At 37.2% G+C, this 20,665-nt stretch overlaps 1 protein-coding gene across 5 annotated transcripts in view; it reads right to left on the bottom strand.

The window, feature by feature from the left end:
* Positions 1–20,665, bottom strand: part of LOC150096537 (coiled-coil domain-containing protein 102A-like) — a 404,861-nt gene that overhangs the window by 182,448 nt on the left and 201,748 nt on the right. For all 5 annotated transcript variants that reach the window (XM_090407898.1, XM_090407899.1, XM_090407900.1 and 2 more), the window contains exon 2: positions 1,544–2,435. In XM_090407898.1, coding sequence (XP_090264024.1) covers positions 1,544–2,421 — 878 coding nt within the window. In that variant the 5' untranslated portion in view covers positions 2,422–2,435. The remainder of the gene's footprint in view (positions 1–1,543; positions 2,436–20,665) is intronic.

The following is a 20,665-nucleotide window of genomic DNA, read 5'->3' as shown; positions in this document are numbered from 1 at the left end:
GTGAGACAAGGATGTACATTATCCCTCCCCTCTGTTATTCATTATCTATATCGATCACATTATGAAGGAAAGTGGTATTAAACATGATATCAAAATTGGAGATGTTAATGTCAGCTCTTTGCTTTATGCAGACGATGTTATACTTCTAAATAAATCCGCTACAAGTCTGCAAGATTCTCTGACTAAAATGAATAACTGTTGTAATAGATATGGTATGATGGTCAGCAATAAAAAGACAAAGACAATGAAAATAGGCAGAATCATTGAAAATGTCAACTGTGTTGTGAATGGAGAACCTGTGGAACAAGTAAAACATTTCAGCTACTTAGGCACGATTTTTAGTGAAGATGGTAAATTAAAAATGGAAATAGACAACAGAATCAACAAAGCTGGTATGGTAGGAAGTCAATTGAATAAATTCATATGGAATAAGAGAGAAATTAGTCAGAACACTAAATTATATAAGACAGTGTTCAAACCAGTTTTAACTTATGGATCTGAGAGCTGGGTCAGAAGTAAAACACTTGACCAAAGACTAGAGACTGCAGATATGAGAGTCCTGAGAAAGATTAGAGGCGTGAACAGATGGCATCAATTGCAATATCATATTAAAAACGAGAATATTAGGAAAGAACTTGACATTGTCGGCATCCAGGAATGCGTTAAGCAGAGCTAATCTCAGGTGGTATGGTAACTTAAACAGAATGGGCGAGGAGGAAAGATTAGCAAAACAAGTGTTCTCTGCCAGGTTGGCAGCAAAACAACCCAGAGGTAGACCAAGATATAGGTGGATTGATATGGTACAAAGTGCCTTAGGCGATAGAAATATAAGATCTGGTAATGTTGGAGTCTTGACAAGTAGCAGACTGATTTGGAAGAAAATTGTAGATAGGAAGTCAGTAATGATGTAAATTTTTCTTTAGTACTATCATATCCTATACACCCCTTGAGGGTACATGGCAGAAATTTGATGATGATGATGATGATGATGTAAAAAATAAATAAAAACAGAAAAAAGGTCCACAGCCCACCCATAGTATGAATGTATTATAAGTCTATAAATAAACCTTTTGTGGATGAGAGTGACTTAACCACCTTACCAACTATTAAAGATCAAACACACATCCTAAAAGCTTTGTATCCATCATCAATTTCAATGTAATATCAATGGTATTACAATTTTAATATGCACTTCGCATCCATAGTAATGTGGACATATATATATACGTTCTGGCCGGTAGCGTGGTTAAACAGAATCTGTTTTTTTTATTTATTCCTTTTTCTTTTCTGTCCCAGAGATCTATTACTGTGAAAGCAAAAACATTACCACAGGGCTACATTCTTATTATTATATAGAATAATTTCAAACTTTTCTTGAGACACACATATAATTAGTGATTTTATTCATGTGCTTCAAATTTTAATAAGTTTGAAGCACAAATTTGTTTATTTAAAATTTATTAAAAGTCATTAAACATCAGTTATTATAAACAGCGGTAATATGTTAATTAACAATAAATATATATGATAACTTTATACTTACTGCCTTTCTACTAAAATAGTTTTTGTTGCCTCATCTAACCTAAGTTGCAACATTGCAACTTTTTGTTCTGTTAATTCTTGTACTGGGCTAGTGAAATCATCTACACTTCGCTGTGACATTCTGCTCCCTTTCTTGTCATTAAGTGAAGAAATACTATTTACACAGCTGTCTTTATTATCTTTTTGATGAAGAAGTTTGTCTAAAAATTTTAAGTCTTGACTACTAGGCTGAGACACGTTACTCAACTCTGAAGAATGCGTAACACCTTCTCCAGATTTATTACAGATGGCATCTAAAATATTAGGTCGAAGAGCATGAGGAGAAGATGCCTCAGATATAGATAGCTTTTCAGCAGGTCCTACATCCCTTTCTGCAGCTATTCGTTCACTAATTGGGCTTGTCCGAAAGCTCAGTTCATCCTTTCTATCATTGGTATAATCTTTATTATTTCCTATTACTTGAATTTCATTTTTTAATTTATCAAGTTCAACTTCTAAATCTTGTTTTTCCCTCTTGAGAGTACAACATTCTTTAGAAGTGGCTTCTAATTTCCCTCTGAGTACACGAGCTTCTTCACGAGCTTTATTACGTTCTGTCCTTACTTTACTCCATTTTTCTCTCCAATTAGCAGTACAATCTGACCACCAGCGCATTGTTTTTTCCATTTGAGCTGCTCGAGCTCGGGCTTCTTCAAGTTCACGTAACCGCAATTCTTCTTTAGCTTCCCATTCTGGATCGTAGCTATGATGATGGTGATGATGAGAAGAAAGGGAATGCTGTGAAACATCGCTTGGCATATCTGAATGTTCTGCCCACTGTGCTGATGTGGCACTAATGTGACGCTTCACTGAGCTGGCAGTAGATCCTGCATGGGACATCCTTTCAAGTATCCCTGAAAAAAAGATAAAAGAAAGAAAATAAGGAAAATAATAGTAATGATAACAATTACTGTTTGCACAAACAGCAATGCTTGGGGACCAATATCAGACAAGCAAATGTATAGCAAATAACAACTACACGACATGGAAATGGTACAGCATAGCAACTAATATATTAAGAAAAACCTGCTCTTGTTTATATTACTGTATGACATTTTTTTATTTCAATTTTTATGCCGATTTTCAAGTATTTTCTTTAAATCATCTTTATCCTTATAAGAAAAATTTTAAAAATAAAATGAAATTAAGGAATTTTAAGAAACACTTATTTCCAATCTTAAAAAGGACACATCTGTGGTAACTTAGCGATACTGCTTTCCACTCTTTTGAAGATAAAATAATCTCAGTCTGTCTATTATTTATCAGTACTTAAATTCAGCTCTAAAATATTCTTAAATATTCAGCTCTAAAACTGTTTATATGCACAGTGGGATTTTGACAAATGAACTAATAAGTATGTATTTTTAACAGTTTGGTATATGCAAATATTAAAAATAGATATTTTGTACCAGTTCACTTGCTATCCTACTCTGCTCTTAATTCCTTGTTTTAAAAGGATTCCTTTATTCAAAATTTAAAAAAAAAATGCAATTATGCCAAAGTCTAATGTTTAATGCAGCTAAAAGTCTTGAAGTTTAGGATACATCGATGAGAGGCTGCATACTCTGTTGGAGAAACTGTACTGGAGGAAGTGGGGGAGGCAAAGGATCTAACAGTGATGATTGATAGAAACCTGAAATTCAGGGAACATACTGCAAAGGTGGTGAAGGTAACCCAGAGGATTGCAGCAATACTGAGAAGGACACTGACTTGCAGAGATAAAAGAGTTGTCATTCCATTGCATAAAGCAGTGATCAGACCATGCTTGGACTACTGTTCTCAAATTTGGTCTCCAGGATTTGAAGGGGATAAATTAACTGTTGAAAGAGTGCAGAGGCAGATAAAAAAGATGGTATCAGGACTGTACAATGTAAGTTATGAAGACAGGCTGAGGGAATGCGGACTGTGGAGGATGGTAGAAGGAGAGGTGATATGATTGAGACTTTAAGGCTGTTGAGAGGTAGATACAGGTTTGACACTGGGAAGTTCTTTCATTTGGTGGAATGGGGAAAGGAACTAAGACAAGATGCAATCCATAGAAGTTACAAAAAAAAAAGTTATGAGTAACAGGGTGAAGAGTGGTTTCTTTGATTGGAGGATGGTTGAACCATGGAATGCATTGCTTGATAGAGTGGTGAGAGTATAAACAGTCAGTGAGTTCTAGGAATGGTATGATAGACTGAATTTCCTAGTGTTTTCCAGTATGCGCCTCCCACAACAAGTATTGTGACTCCATGGAGGTTTAAATCATAAGTCTTAATAAAGCCACATCTGGACTACTAAGTACAAATTTGTTCACTAGGTTATTAGCTATCTGAGTGGTTAGCCTAGTGGCTATGCACTTTGCAACCATATGCCTGGGGTAGGAGTGTCCTTATGTGAGGAGCTTAAGGATCTTCCCCAGCCATAGCCAAGATAGCTGGTCTTGGGCAGCCCCCCCCCCCCCAGTTTTTATCTGGGGCTTTCATCCTGCAAGTAGGCAAACCGGCCCTGTGAACACACATGGATACAATCATAAATATTGCCTTTAGCAGGATGCAGCAGAGGAGTGGCAAACTGGCTGCATTAATACGTTAGTAATCCCTCATTACGAGATATGAAATCTGGAGGCTATCGAGATGAAATATCTCAGAAAAATAAATATAACAAAATGGACAGAAAAGAAAACAAATGAAACTGTAAGACAAGACCTAAAATATACAGACTCATTAATCGAAAAGATCAAAAGAAGACAACTTAAGTAGTACAGACATGTCGAGAAAATGCAATAAAAAAAACTACCAATCTGTATGCAAGAATAAAAGAAAAAAGAAAGACCAAGAAATGGATAACAACAATAAAGGTCAACTCTGGATTACAAACATATAGACAGCTCACCAGCCACGAAAGAAACCAAACTCCTGGAGGTTGTTGTGGAAATATGGAAGACTCAACCTGTCCCTGACGGAAGAGGACAGAAAAAAAAGTAAAAACCCCTCATTAGGAGGGGACTCAACCCCCTCCTAGACAGATGAGAAGGATATGATAGGTTTTTAGCCATGACAAGAACTCATTTACACAGCCACAGATGAGTATCTAGGTTCACAGACAATTCATCGTGAGAACTATTCACTGCATCAAAAAATGCGCTGAAAATATTATTTGCTAGAAAACTGAAATTATTTTATTATTATTATTATTTAGGCCTACAAGGAGTCAAAAGACTCATCACTGGAGGTGCTTCCTAGGAAACACAGGACTCATCATAGGAGGTCCCTCCTAGGAAACACAAAGTCTATCATACCACTTCTTAAACTCATTGACCGTTCTCACTCTCACTACTCTATCAGGCAATGCATTCCACAGTTTAACTACCCTCCATGCAAAGAAACTGCTCCTCACCCTCTTGCTCACAGTTTCCTTTCGTAACTTCCATGAATGGCTTCTTGTCATCACTCCTTCCCACTGTTCAACCAAGCGAAAGAACTCCCCAGTGTCAACCCTGTAACCGCCTCTCAACAGTTTAAAAGTCCAAATCATATCACCTCTCCTTCTTCTATCCACCAAACTCTGCAATCCACATTCCCTCAGCCGATCCTCATAACCAAAATTGTACAGTCCTGAAACCATCTTTGTTATCTGCCTTTGTATCCTTTCCACAGTTAATTTATCCCCTTCAAATACTGGGGACCAAATCTGAGAACAATAGTCTAAGTGTGGTCTGATCAGGGTCTTATACAATGGAATGATAACTCTTTTATCTCTGTAGGTCAGCATCCTTCTCATTATTGCAGCAATCCACTGTGTTACCTTCACCACCTTTGCAACATGTCCCTTGAATTTCAGATTTCTATCAATCATCAATCCCAGATCGCTAATCTTCCCTATTTCCTCCAGTATAGCTCATCCAATAGAGTATGCAGCATTCCATCAATGTGTCCCAAACCTCAAGACCTTACATTTTGCTGCATTAAATTAACACCCCATTCATTTGCCCATCTGTCTGGTTTATTCAAATCCTTTTGAAGGATTACCACACTATTACTACTGCACTATTATTAATAACCCTTCCCAGCTTCACATCATCTGCAAACTGAATATTCCCTTGCAATCCACTGACAATGTCATTGATATAAAGGTTAAACATATAGGTGCCAGTACTGAGCCCTGTGTGACCCCACTTGTAACCCTCTGCCTCCTTGAAACTGCCCCACCACACACAACTCTCTGATACCTATCAGACAGCCAATCCTGTATCCAGTTGACCAACCTGACATCCAAACCATGTGCTGCAACTTAAATATCAGCTTATCATGTGGCACCCTGTCAAATGCCTTCCCCTCATCCACTGCTCTTGTAACTTTATTATAAAAGGCTAACATATTACTAAAACAAGAGAACCCCCTCACAAATCCATGTTGACTCTCACAGATAACATTACCATGATCTGCCCAATGCTGTATACGGTCCTTCACTACTTTCTCCAAGATCTTACTAACTACTGATGACACACAAACTGGCCTATAATTAGACACTTCCAATCTGCTACCGCCCTTATGCAACGGCACTATCTTACCTTCCTTCCTTCCATTCCCTGGGCACCTTTCCCGTAGCCAGCCTTTCATTGAAAGGCCAGATCAAAGGAGCTGTCAGTTCCTTAGCACGTTCTCCGAAAACTCGTGGTGAAATACCATCCAGTCCCACAGCTTTACTGACATCCAGAGTACTCAGTATCTGGAACACGCTCTCCTCCTGCACTTTTAAACCTCGAACTGCCCTATCCCTCTAGTATTCAAATTGACTCCTCAAGGATGAAATACACCAATAAAGTGTTCATTGAACAATTCCACTATGTCCTCTGCATCAGTCACTCTATTTCCATTTTCATCCCACAATGCCATTCTTCCACAATCATCTCTCCTCCTACTGGCCACATAGCTAAAAAAATTCCCTAGGATTTTCTTTGGATCTTAGGGCCAATTGATTCTGATATTCCAGTTTCACCTTCCTTACCATACTAGTCACTCTCCTGGCCAGTGTCTTATATTCTTCATGCATCTGCTCTTCGCATGTCTCCTTACATCTCTTCCATAGCTTCTTTTTCACATGCAGTTCCTGTTTAATATTGTTTGTCATCCACTTTACACCAAATTGTGTCCTCCTCTTCACTTGTGGAATACAGCTTACAATTGCTGCTAACAAATATTCCTTCACAATTTCACAAGCACTAATGATATACCGGCCGTCCAATTCCTCCTTCCATGAAGCTTCCCCAAGTTGATGTCTAACACTATTATAATCACCTGCCTTATAATTCCACATATGTTCTCTAAATTTTATAAAACTGGAATAGGGTGGTTTAGGAATAAAGAGTACCTTTTTTAAGCATATTTATTCTGCGATCAGTTCACTAGTTTTCTGTGCACTTAGACACCCATCCAGAAATGATGTACAGGAAAACCTCGTTTAATACGATTAATTAATCCATCACTTAATGCAAACTAAGAGAAATCCCATAATGCGAATGCAATAAACAACAGGAATAATTATAATTCATCCATCAGTTAGCATAAATTTGGGAAAAAAATTACAGAATAAGAATAATAAAAAATTACAGAATAATACAGCTCCTAGGAGCTAAGTTCACATTATGGGTAAATATCAAGAATAGTGATTGGAACTTGCTCCACCTCTGACACGAGTTGCCTCAGCTTGCACTACCTTTAGGGACAGTTGCTGCAGTATCCAGGTATTTGCTTACGCTTGGAATTGCCGAACTTTATATAGTTTCTACTATATTCGGCATGAAACTCTTTGAGTTTCTTATTCGGCTAAGAAACTATATAGGATATAATATCCCTTAACTTAAACAAGTTATATGTCGCCGAATTGAAGCCTTTGGCTCTTCATATATCTAACAGAACAAGATATATTAGAGGATAAAATCATCACAGTTAATAAAAATCAATTGCTTAAATTTTTATTTAAACATTTGATTGAGCTAATTTTTTACAAAAAAAAATTAAGATGTTTGAATCGTGCTCAACTTTTTCATCTTGTCATGCAATTTGTGATAGCTGGCAATCCTTTATCAAGAATTCGGCAGACTTCGAAGCTTTGTTCCATATCAGGATCAGCATCAACAAAATTTCCTTAGCATACTCAATGCGATTGAAAACTAGGTCAAGCTCTTTTGCAGTTAGCTTCTTAGTCGTAACATTCTCTTCTTGTTTGCACTCCTTATCTTCCTCTTCATATGCACGATGTTCTTCTAGTCGAAGGAGATCTTCTCACTTAACTGTTCTGAATGGGAATCGAGCAAGTTTCCCGCATCTTCATTAGCCAGTCAATTAAATCCAAGTTCTTTTCCAATTGTGCTGATTTCTTCAAAATGTTATAACTTGGATTTTGCACACGATAAACTAACATAGGGTTGAGTTTAAAGCAACATATTAATAAACATTGTTAAACCGAGTAAATCTGAGTACAAATATATATATATATATATATATATATATATATTTTTTTTTTTTTTTTTTCAGTAAAGAAGACTAAATATAAAATTTCATAGTGTTATAAAATACTAGTATTGGAAGGAAAGGTAAAGACTACTATTGAAGCCACAGATGGCAATTTAGTTTATGCTGATTTACATCATTATGATAGTGATTACATAATTTTATTATCATTTTCTTTAATATAATTACTCAAAATTGCACCTATGATCTTAAACTAGCTCTGAAAGACAAGATGCCTTTACTATGCAGGAAAAGATTTTCAAAATAAGTGTATTCAATAACTGAAACACCTCACCTTCTGAATTTCTTCAGATAAAAAAATATATCATACCTGGATGGATGTCTAAATGCGCAGAACAGGAAAATAGTGAATGATTAGAAGAATAAATATCCTTAAATATTGTGCCCTTTCTCCCTAACTATTCTTAAATATTTTATTCTCTCTAATAACTATTCTAACTATTAACAGAATGGTTAATAGGATTATGTAAATAGTTAACTATATTAAGTGAGCAGGAGATGGTAAATGCTGTTTTATTTTATAGCCAGGTACGAAACTCGGGTCGAAATCCATCGACATCCATAGAGTATCAATGCCGAAAAAACTATCGGCGGAACCAAGTGTAAATGATCACTTGGGTAGTACAACACCAGGGCAACTCCATGCAAAGGTGGAGCAAGCTCCGTCACTAACTTTAATATTCTCTCATAATGTAAAACCCAGCTCCTAAGAGATGTATAAATACTGTTTTACATTATGAGAAGAGGTCACTACCCAGACTGGTTTCAACTTTTTTTGAGGTCTCATCAGTGAGTAGGTAGACCTGGAATATATTAACAAATTCGCCGGTAAAATAGCCTTTCGGCTTATTATCTTTGTAGTTAACTATATTAGTTGGAAATAACTATTATCCCTAAATATTTTTAAATATGGTGTCCGTTCTCCCTAACCACCCTATGCCAGTTTTGTAAAAATTAATATTCCATCTACAGAGCCTGTAGTATCTAAGTATGAAAAAATATTAATAACTTTATATGGAATAAAAAAATTTCTGAACGCTAAATATAATCAAAATAATAAATAATACATAAAATTTCTTTATTTTTCTTTTTTTTTCATATATGGCAATGACATGAAATAGGATTTCAAATTTTCTTGTGAAGAATTTTCCCGTGATTAATTTTCTACATGATGAATTGTCTGGACACAAGTAGCTAAGGCAATATCAGAACTCTGGTATATAAATTGCTGAGCATAGTAGATGAGTACAAAAGAGGTGATATAATAGACTTTCAGGATGACATATGGAAGGGGGGGGGGGGAAAGATTAATACAGAAAAGATTAAACATAGACCGGATAGACTGATTGGTTATTTTGGATTTACAGGTGAAGCAAATAAGGCAATGTTTTCTTGCCAGTTGGCCTGTTTTGCAAGGTGAAAACCTCAGTTTCTGGGAGGAAAAACCTTGCAACCTTTGCATAAAACCAACTACCCCCATCTTCAGTTGAAAAGCACTTGCATTATTGGTTTTGGGATAGCAATGATAATTGACTTATTCCAAGAGTCTGGAAACTCTTCCTCTGTAAATATTCTATCATATAATAAGAATAAGGAGATCCACAGAAGATGATGGGAGGTGCTTTATCATCTCATAATGGAGATCATCGAGGCCTACTGGGCTAGGATGAGATAATAAAAAAAGCTCTTTTGAGTTCCTCTTTAATAAATGGTTTATTATACAGCACTATGTCTTTGGTACAGAAGCTTAATCGTTGTTTCTCTTGTTGCTCTTTTAGTATTAAAAAGTCATGGTATGAGGCTGTTGCTAGGATTCTGGCAGAGTTTTAGCCCAAAGTGTCTGCAATAGTTTTGGGATCTGTGATGATACATTCATTATGTCCCAAGGTAGACAGCTGATGTGTTCTGTATCTATCTTTCATCTTCCGGATTTTATTGCATACAGTTTTTGCATTAGTTGTTTCATTGATTGATGATGTAAATTAGATCCAAGATTGTTTTTTGACTCTGACGTCTCACATAATGTGCTTTGGCCCAAGCACGCTTAAAAGCTATTAAGTTTGATGTGGTGGGATATCTACGAAATATATCCCATGCTCTGTATTGATCTTTTTTTAGCTGTCTGGCATTCTGGATTCCACCAAGGCTTTGGATAGAGTGGAAATCAAGATGTGTTCTTGGGATAGAAGCTGTTACTGCCTAGACAATGCACTCTGTTATATACTTTACTGCTTCATTGATAGGTGTTTGACTGATGGTATCAGCATTAAATTTTGCAAGATGAGAAGAAATGTTACTGTCAGTCTAGTCCATTTTCCATATGGGCATCCATGTGGGTGAACATAGTTCCTGTCAAGACATTGTGCAAAGAGCAGGAAAGTGATCACTTCCATATATGTTCTCTTTGACATCCCACATGAGCAGTGGAAGAATGAAAGGGGAGCAGATTGTAAGATCAATTGCAGAATATGAGTGGGTAGGCATATGGAAGAAAGTATTAAGTCTATTATTCAAAAAGGGAGAGGTCATTATTGTCAAGGATACTTTCCATGATTCAACCTCATCTATTTGCATTGGCACTACCCCACAAAGTATTGTGATCATTAAAGTCACCCATCAGAAGTATGGGTTTAGGCAGTTGTAAGAAAAGATTATCAAGATTTCATTTAACTCGGTACCCGGTGGTAAATAAATTGAACATACTGTAATAAGAAATCCCACATATAAGCGAATCACTATTGCTTCCAGAGCAGTATTAAGTTGCACATGATGGAAGGAGTATGACTGCCTACTAGGATAGCTACTCCTCCATGAGCAGGACCACCTCCAAATCTGTCCTTGCATAATTCTTTAAGATAGGGTACTCATTGAGTCTTAAGTATGTTTCCTGTAGACAGAAACAGAAAAGTTTGTGTTTCTGCAAAAAAATCTTGATATCATCGATATTCTGGTGAAACCACAACAGTTCAATTGTAAAAATTTTCCTATTTTTTTGCCTTTATAGACAAAGCCAAAACAATAGGAAAATTGTTTTGTCTAGCTTTCAATAAAACAATTATTTTGTCCAGCTTTCAGGAGGTTGAGGGCTTACCTTTGTCAAGTTTATATTTACCAACAGTTTTGGGGAAGAATGGATGACCAGTGTGCATTGCTTCCTCTGATGTGTTAGGGTCATTTGGCAAATTTAATTTACTTTCAGTGGATACCAAAGTATCAGTTTTTTTCTTTATGTCTGGTGGTTTATGTTTAAGTGATATCTTTGCTATAAATTCTTTAATAATTGGGTTCTCATCGAATGGAACCATTTTTGATGAGGTGTCTCTGGAGTAAAACCATAGGTCATGCGATTGATGTGCTCAACAGAGAAGCACTTGCGATCATAAAGTTTAGGTATGGGGAAATTTTCAGATGGTGGAATAGACATACAAGTTTGTGTTGCTGTTGACATTTTCTTAATTGTTACCTTCTCAGCATACGAGGATCTCAGAGAAGGTGTGGTGGTGGCTAGCTTTCTTTTTGCATCCTGATATATGTTTTGTTCTGTTTTAATTTTTTGTATTTCTTTTTCATCTTTCCACTTCTGACATGCACGAGAATAAGCTGGATGATCTTCCTGACAGCTGAACACATTTAGCTTTTTTTTGCAGAGCAAAATTAGTTATCATGCTCTTTACTAGTACATCGGGCACAGGTGGTAAAGCCACCTCACGCAGTTTAGGCATGCCCATATTTCTGACATTTAAAACATCTTAGCAGATTAAGGATGTACACTAACAGGACAACTGAGATACCCTGCTTTTACAGATTTTGGAGACTTAGGTCTAAAAAGTAGGGACGATGTTCCTGGTTGGAACCAGGTGACCATTGATATGTATCAGGATGAGCCTCACATCCATCACGCCCTGATCTTTAAGCTCTGAACATACCTCCTCATCAGGAACATCAAGGAGATCCCATTATGATATCACTCCTCTACAGGAATTCAGTATTCTATAAGGTGTTACTGTGATTGGTATGTCACCAAATGATGTTGCTCCTAATAGTTTCTCGGAATAATTTCTTAACAGTGGGAGGTCCTGCCAGTCCTTCTAAACCTTTCTGAATAAAGAAGGGTGATATTTTCCCTACTGGCTTTTCACCTGTTGCGTGAATGATCAAAAATACTGGTACATTTATATTAGTGTCATCAGTAGTGAGCTATTGAAATTTTAACAAAGGGCTCGCATCGTCGAGGAAAAAAAAAAAAAAAAAAAAAAAAGCCGTATTTCACACAAAACCTTTTATTAATACAGCTTGTGTACAAATTCCAATCAAAAAATGTGAGAGGACAATCAACCCCTAAAGGCTATAATTTTTTCATTTTTAAAGAAATATTTCATGATCTAAACATGAAATGTTTGCACACAATCAACTGTGTTAATTTATCTTACATAAGAAAAACATTTTTTAACTATCAGAATATAATAAGAATGAAATCTTTTATAATCTTTTATAAAACATTTGATTGGCTACTGGTTTTACCATACGAATGGCTATCAGAAGGGAGAAGGATTAAGATAGCGCATGCACTTATTTTATTTTCAAACTTGGGTGCATTCGTTATAGAGGAGTTAAAACAATAATTCCAAATAATCTATACACTGCCGAATACACTAATTTTTGTTATGTTACCATATGAGTTTGTTGCTTAATATGCTTCAAAAAAAAAAAATTTTTTTTTTAAATATAAAAAAATAAACAAGAAGGGGCTCGCAAATTTGAGAAAAATTTAACAAAGGGCTCATGCAAGCCCCTTATAGCTCACCACTGAGTGTCATATGTCTTTTGTTTCTTACTTCTGTTACCAAATTCTGTATCTAGGGTATCAGTACCTGGTTGGGACTTTGTTATAAGGTGTCCCTAAACCATTTGAGGATGAAGAAGACATGCTCAAGGAGTTGCTTTGGCACCAGAGCTCCCCACCTATCATGAAGCCATAGATGGACACCCACTGACCAGCAAGAAATGACTATGCTTGGGAGTGGAATGCCAGGGCTACCCTAGATGCTATACCAGCACTATAGCAAGCCTTGGATTCCGGACCGTGGAGTGAGAGACTTCTGCAACAACATTGACCCTTGCAGGCAAGCGCACTAGCCAAATGATCTTGGCCAGGCCATCCAGAACTGTTCATCTTGCTGAAGAAGCGGCCAAAGTAGTGCCTACCAGGATCCCATTTTCGAATTTCCACAGATTGCACCACACAGCAAACATGGCAGATGTGTCAGAGACCAATATTAATATCTTAAAATGTAGAAAAACCTGGAGGTGCTTAGGATAATATGAAATTTCAATGTGAATACAGCCATAGGATCCTAGCTGTAACACACAACTTGTGTGTTACAAGGACGTGCAAGAGAACAGGCAGTGTCTTTGAGAAGGGTGTTTAGATTGTTTTATCTCTGGCTAGGCCTAATGGAGTAGGAAGAGGAAAACAGTTCCCATGGTATAAAAGAAGCTACAATACAGGGGTAGCAAATTATAGATAGATCAGTATTTCAAGAGTGGTGATGGTGGCTCAGGTATTAGAAAAGTTTGTGATGGGTAGGTAGGAATACGATATTCTATGGTAGACAGCACAGTTATGTGAATGATAATTCTTGCCTTAATTTCTCTTCCTCCATAACAAAGTGACAGCTGATCTGGATAAACAAAATGGATAAAGACCAATGGATAAAAATGGATAATGCTGCTGGATTTTGCAAAAGCATGTGATGGGGTAGTGCATGAAACTATTACATAAACATACTAAAGCAGGAGCAGGCACAGTGTATTTCCTTATTATTAAAATACACTGGATCATCAAAGAGAAAGTTTTTCACTTGCTTAGTAGTCTAGTCATGAAGATACTACAATCTTTTATGCATTGATACAAAATTAATAACGTGAGTTTTTTCCGTTATTAATTTTGTATCGATGTCTACTCACGGTATATCTCTTTTAAAACTTAATCTTCTACACAGTCTTTACTTACATTTGGCTAAAGGATTAAACCAAAATATAATTTCTAGTGAAATATAACTTACTGCGTAATACACATCTTATAAATTTAAATCATCTTGTATGATCTCTGCATCATCAGCAAACAGCTGGATATCCCTTTTCAAACCACTATAACATTAATGTACAAATTACATAGCAGTTGTCCAAGTACATTAATGTTAAAGTGGTTTGAAAAGGGATATCCAGCTGTTTGCTGATGATGCAGAGATCATATAAGATGATTTAAATTTATAAGATGTGTATTACACGGCAAGTTATATTTGACTAGAAATTATATTTTGGTTTAATCCTTTACCCAAATGTAAGTAAAGACTGTGTAGAAGATTGTAATATCTTCATGACTAGGCTACTAAGCAAGTGAAAAACTTTCTCTTTGATGATCCAGTATATTTTAATAATAAGGAAATATGCCTTTTTACTACTTGCACAGGAGTAGGACTGCATTTAGGAATAAGGATAATGAATTTCTTGAGTTCTTGAGAGACAACTACCTTAGGCAGCAAATAAAGGAAGGCACAGAAGAAACAAGAAATTTAGATTTGACCATTTCATTAGAGGATGTGATTGTCAGTGGGGTTTGCACATCCCTCTAGTTGATGAGAGTGATCATGAAGTGATCACATGGGCTATGGCTAGCCATATGAAGACTTCACTGATAAATCTATCACTGAAGGATATATGTGAGATTACAAGGCTGGTGATTATGAAAAGCTCAGGAGATAGCTTGGAGCTATAGAATGGAGAGAGGATGTGTTAAGGAGGAGAGAGATAAATGCTGCATGAAGGTCAAAAGACCATTGTCCACATAAATGAAGGTCAAAAGAGTGAATAAAGGAATTAAGCATGACATTTGGAAGAGGATACTGTGGAGGCAGCACAAGTGTTCCCAAGCACCAGACAAGTGCGGAAATGAGTGGCCCCGTCGTGACATACCCTGGACACCTTCAAGTGACTAACTGGCTCATTACGCTATTCCTCTCATTTTGGGCTAGCACCCCAGGATGGGTTAGTTTCCTCACTTGCAATAATCAAGAAAATAACAGGTATGACTCTGATTGGTTGGATCCAGGAAACCTGAAGATTGATTTCAAAGTTCGGGACTTGTTTGATGACATGTCTCCCGTCCCTTCAATGTTCCTAAATGCCATAGACGTGCTTGCAAGAATTGTAATCAACTATTTTCTACTGGTACAAGTCATCAACACTCCAGAAGGTCAGCAATTTCAGACATTCATCATTTTATCTGCCCTCAATGCAATCATGCCTTTGCTTCTGCTGTTGGTCTTTGAGTGCATCGTTCTTCTAAACACCCTGTTGAGGTGAATGCTGCTATTTGTACTGAGCACATTAAAGCACTCTGGAGCTTGGAGGAAGAGCATATTCTTGCTGCCCATGAAGTTCGTTTGGTGCTGGCAGGTGTTAGGAACTTAAATGAGGCTTTAGCTGATGTGTTGCCTCATCAAAGACTAGCAGGCTACAAACAGCTTATTAATTTTAGACCATCAACCTCTAGCAGAATATAATCATACAACTTTTAAAGACATTATTCGTGCTCATCTTAATGGGCATGATATCACCAGAAAACTTCAGGAATATCTCCAAAATGTATTTTCTGAGCAACAGCATCGGCCTCAACAACCAAGATATCCCTAGCGCCTTGAAGCCTGTCTTCACATAGGAGATTGAGGAAGAGGGCTTACCAGAAATTCAAGACTTATATAAGAAGAATCGCAGGATGGATGTATGCATAGACTATACTAGATGGACCATCTCCACCTCCCTCTGAAGAACAACACAAAGATTTTGTGGAGTTTAGGAGTACTGTCTTCTCCACACACTGCATTTACCTGATCAAGACCAGCCTTGTGCACTTGGGTCTGTCCCTAAATCAGCCATTTATTCTCCAATATCACATGAAAAAATTGTATCAGCTTTAACCCCTAGTAATTCAGCTTCTTGCCCTGATGGCTTTCAAGTATCACATTTAAGGAAAGTGCCCATTCAGATCCTTCAAGATCTTCTGAATATTTTCCTATCAACTAAAGTTATTCCACCTTATTTACTCAAGAACTATATTTATCCCAAGGAAGGATGATACCACTAGTAGAGCTGCAGATTACAGGCCTACTACAGTTTCTCCTGTTCTTCTTCAACTTTATCATAAAATCATAATATTTATGATAAAGTTGAAGAATTTATCATAATAGCAAAAATATATCCAACATGACATTCAGCAGAGAGTCTTTGTCCTTTTGGATGGCTGTGCTTGAGAACATCTATATTCTTTCTGCTCTCCTTTCTAATTCCAACAAACATCTTAAGCCGCTTCCCTGGAGCTTCAGAAAGCCTTTGATAGCATTTCTCTTTCTGCTATTTTAAGAGCACTATCTATTCTGTCCAGATTCTTTTCTTTCATAGGGGGCCTGTGCAACTTATATTCCTGCAGTTCAGGGTGATCGTCAAGGCCTCTATCTCCCTTTTTCTTCAACTGCATCATTGATGAATTTCTTCGTTCTTTACCTAACAATACTGGTTACTCTTTTGATGCTTCTTCTTTTAATGCTATGGCCTTTGCAGACGACCTTATTCTCATGGGTGCCACCAAGGTGGGCCTGTAGGAACTCCTTCACCGGGCAGTAACCTTTCATGTTAGGGGTCTAACCATAAATGTGAAATCCTGCTCATTGGCACTTGTCCCTTCGGGCATGACAAGAAGCTAAAGGTTAAAAATCTTGAGTTTTTCCTGTATGATAGGGCACTGCATTGCCCTACTGTCCTGGAGGAATGGAGATACCTTGGTAACTTCTTTACAACAAAAAAGACGGTCTTCTATTCCCTTCTCTTTAGAACCCCAACAAAGGTTTTTCCTCCTTTCAAATTATTTGCTCCTTAGGTACTATCATAAGTTGATACTTGGGCATACCTATGTCCAATACTGTTCTGTATGGATAGGGGTTATTTGTGCTGCCATTCGTTCTCCTGTTGCCTATTTTCATGCCAAGGTGAAGGACAGTGGATTTGGTATCCCTTCCCTCTGCTGGCTTATCCCACCCCTCCGTTACAATAGAAAAAGAAATTAGAAATATCCACTTCTCAAATTTGCAGCGATGCAATTCATTGTCCTGTTATCCAGGAAGACTTTTGGCATACTACAGGGTGGACCAAGTATCAAGGTCAACTGACAGAGACTGCATCGGCAGAGCATAAGAAATGGGCTACACAACTATATAGCTCTGTCGATGATGCATCACTTTATGGATCTAATCTAGTGCCTCCCCAGCATCAATGGGTATGGGAGGATACTAGATGCCTACCTGGTTATGAATTTATTGACTTAATCAGGGCTAGGATCAATGCCCTACCCACAAGGGCCCGCATAACCTCTGGTAGCAGAGATGACACAGGTTGTAGGGCAGGTTGCTGCTACAGTGAAATCCTTTCTCATATTGTCCAATATTGTTTACAAACACATGCTGCTTCGGGTGAAGTAGCATGATGCAGTGGTCTCCATATTAAATAACCGATTGAAAAACAAAGGTTGGGAGACTGCGGTTGAAACGCACTATAGGAGGTATTAGAAACCTGATTTAATTGCAAAGAAGGACGAAAAAGTTTGGGTTATTGATGCACAGATAGTGGGTACTGGGCACCCACTTGTTATCAGTCATAGGAAAAAGGTCTTATATTATGGGCAGAATATAGATCTTGCTTGACAGATTGAAGAGGAGTTTGGGGCAGCTCCTCATTTCACTAGTACTACCATCTCCCTTTGTGGGGTATGGTGCAATGAGAGTTACAAAGACTTGACTTCTATAGGCATTACTTTGGCAGACATTAAGATCTTGTCGCTTGGAGCTTTGCAGAGCACACTTGTGGTTTGGCATCGTCACCAACAAATGACTTATAGAATACCTTGTACTGGCGTGGGAATAGATCTTGATGTATTTTGACTTCGGCCTTTCTGGCCTATTATGGCAAAGGCATTGCACTCGTAGACCATAGTATAGCATTGCATTTCAGGGTGAAGATTTATAAAATAAAATAACAATCAATTGCACGAGGAGTATAAAGAGCAGGCTAGTAAAGTGACTCAGCTGATAAGAACAGCAAAACTATGGTATGAGCAGAAATTAGGAAATCAGGCCAAGGAAAACCCTAGGGTTTTTCAGATATGTGGCAAGCTGAAGGAAGAATGATAACGGTAAGATGAAGTTAATGGATGAAAACGGTAGAATGGTAACTGCTACAAAAGACACTGTTGAGGTATTCAGTGATCAATTTATAAGGGTGTTTCATCCTGATCACGGTGAAATCATGAAAAACTCAGATGTAGAAGAGACAGAAGAGGATGACTTAATTGTGAGTGAACAGGAGGTATGTGAGGAAATACAAAAATTTGATGTCAGTAAGGCAACAGGATTTAATGACATATCACATGTCCTAAGGGATTCTCCAGAGAATTGACAGTAGCTGGCATGCCTCTTTAATAAGTTACAACAACAACAGAAACAGCAGCACAGGTTCCAAGAGAGTGGAAAGAAAGCAAAATTGTTCCACTGCATGAAGGTGGTGATAAGGCTGTGGTTACAAATTATGGGCCAACCTGAATACCAGAGTTGTGGTTAAGGTACTGGAGAGAATACTGCTGTTATCAGTCCATTTCTGTATCCTACTGTTGAGAAGTAGGATACAGAAATGGGTTGATAACAGTAGTATTCTTTGTGCTTGTCATCATGGGTTTGTTAAGGGGAGATTGTGTTTTACTAACTTATGTACCATAACTAGGTGACAAATGTATTGGACAAGGGAAATGCATATACAGTGGTATACTTAGATTTTGCAAAAGCTTTTGATACACTGCCACATGATAAGCTGTTAATTAAACTAAACAGATGGGATTGGTAACAGACTAGTGAGTTGGATTGGTCATTGGTTGTCAAATAGGTATCAGAAATGTGTATATGAGTTGCAATAGCCCAAAAGAGAAAAGTCACTAGTGGTGTGCTGCAGGGCTCTGTATTGCAGCCATTGTTGTTCAATTTGTATATTAATGATATTTGGGATGTATTGGGATGGGTTTAACTGGTGATATTCAACTGTTTGCAGATGATGAAAAATTTGGGAGAACAAGGCAGTCACAAGCAGATGTTATGACCTTACAAAAGAACCTGAATTGATTGTAAGCATGGGCATGTAAATATAACTGTCAGTTCAATGTTGCGAAGTGTAAGATTTTGAAATTTGGTAAGCAATGATGGGATGCAAAGTATACACTTTGTGGGGAAACTTTAAAGGAAGTAGAGGAGATTAGATATCTGGAGTGGTGATTGACGATAACGTGAAATTCAGGGACCAAATTGCACAAGTTGTGAGGTCATCAATCACATCACATAATGGCAAATATGAAGGACTTTGACATGCAGAAATGAAGAAGTTATGATTCCACTGTATAAAGCTTTGATCAGGCCTCATATGGATTATTGAGCACAAATGGTTATTGGGTTTTCGTGGTGATGAGGATATGTTAGAAAGAGTCCAGAGAAGATTCACAAAGGTGGTAAGTAGTCTTTGGAATGTGGAGTATGAAGACAGATCAGTAATGTAAGTTGCAAAGCCTCATGGAGGAGGAAGGGGGGGGGGGGGGACATGCTTGAGAGATATGTTAGTCAGATGTTGTTATCAGGGTGACATGGAAATTTTTCATAGAATTGGAGGGGAGGAGGTAAAACAAGAGGGCATCCCTGGAAAATGTACAAGAAGAGTGTGAGCAGATGAGTAAGAAAAGTTCATATGTGGACACTGATTCAATGCATCCACATGTGAACGCATTGAATCAGTTTAAGGCATAGTTGGATGAGCTCTGAGTGTGATAGTGTGTACTTTCCACGAGTCTCTGACTCCATGGAGGTCAGATGTTAATAATAATAAGAAGAAAAAGTAACGATTCGATGTTCTGTTGGCCAAAGCAGAAAAATTCCTGTTATATATTCATAATAAATGAAAAAAATTGGGAAAAGCTACCCCTTATCTTGCGTGGCTGCATACTAAGCTCATTTCTCTTGCTATAGATAGTTAATTTGGTGTTGTGTTTTTATTTTAGCTTATATTATACAGTCTTAAAATACTGAAAAAAGTACAATTTTGGCCATGAATAATAAAAATAAATGATATTTGGACCTTTCAGCAAACATCTCTGGGTTGTACAGGAAAAAATGCATGTAGCATGATTAATCATGTAAAACAAGCATAGAAACAAATTTGTAAAACAAGCATAGAAACAAATTTGTAAAACAAAACATGAAACTGGTGTATCAAACTAGAATGCAAGAATAAGTAAGCAATTAGAATCTGAAGTAAATCAACCCAAAACAGCAAATAATATTTGACATTACAGAAGAATCTAAAAAATGGGATGTAGATGACAATCATGCAAAATCTTTGCATTACATCATAGGTGAAATGATTACACTGAATAACATGACATATTTGCCACAGTCAGTTGTTGAAATTGAAGGATTTACAAG

Source organism: Typopeltis vanoorti, chromosome 18 (assembly GCF_054136105.1).
Source record: "Typopeltis vanoorti isolate ZY-2024b chromosome 18, IOZ_Tvanoo_1.0, whole genome shotgun sequence".
Classification (NCBI taxonomy): Eukaryota; Metazoa; Arthropoda; class Arachnida; order Uropygi; family Thelyphonidae; genus Typopeltis; species Typopeltis vanoorti.
Note: the sequence above shows the minus strand (reverse complement) of the source record. Positions and strands in the feature narration are given on the sequence as shown.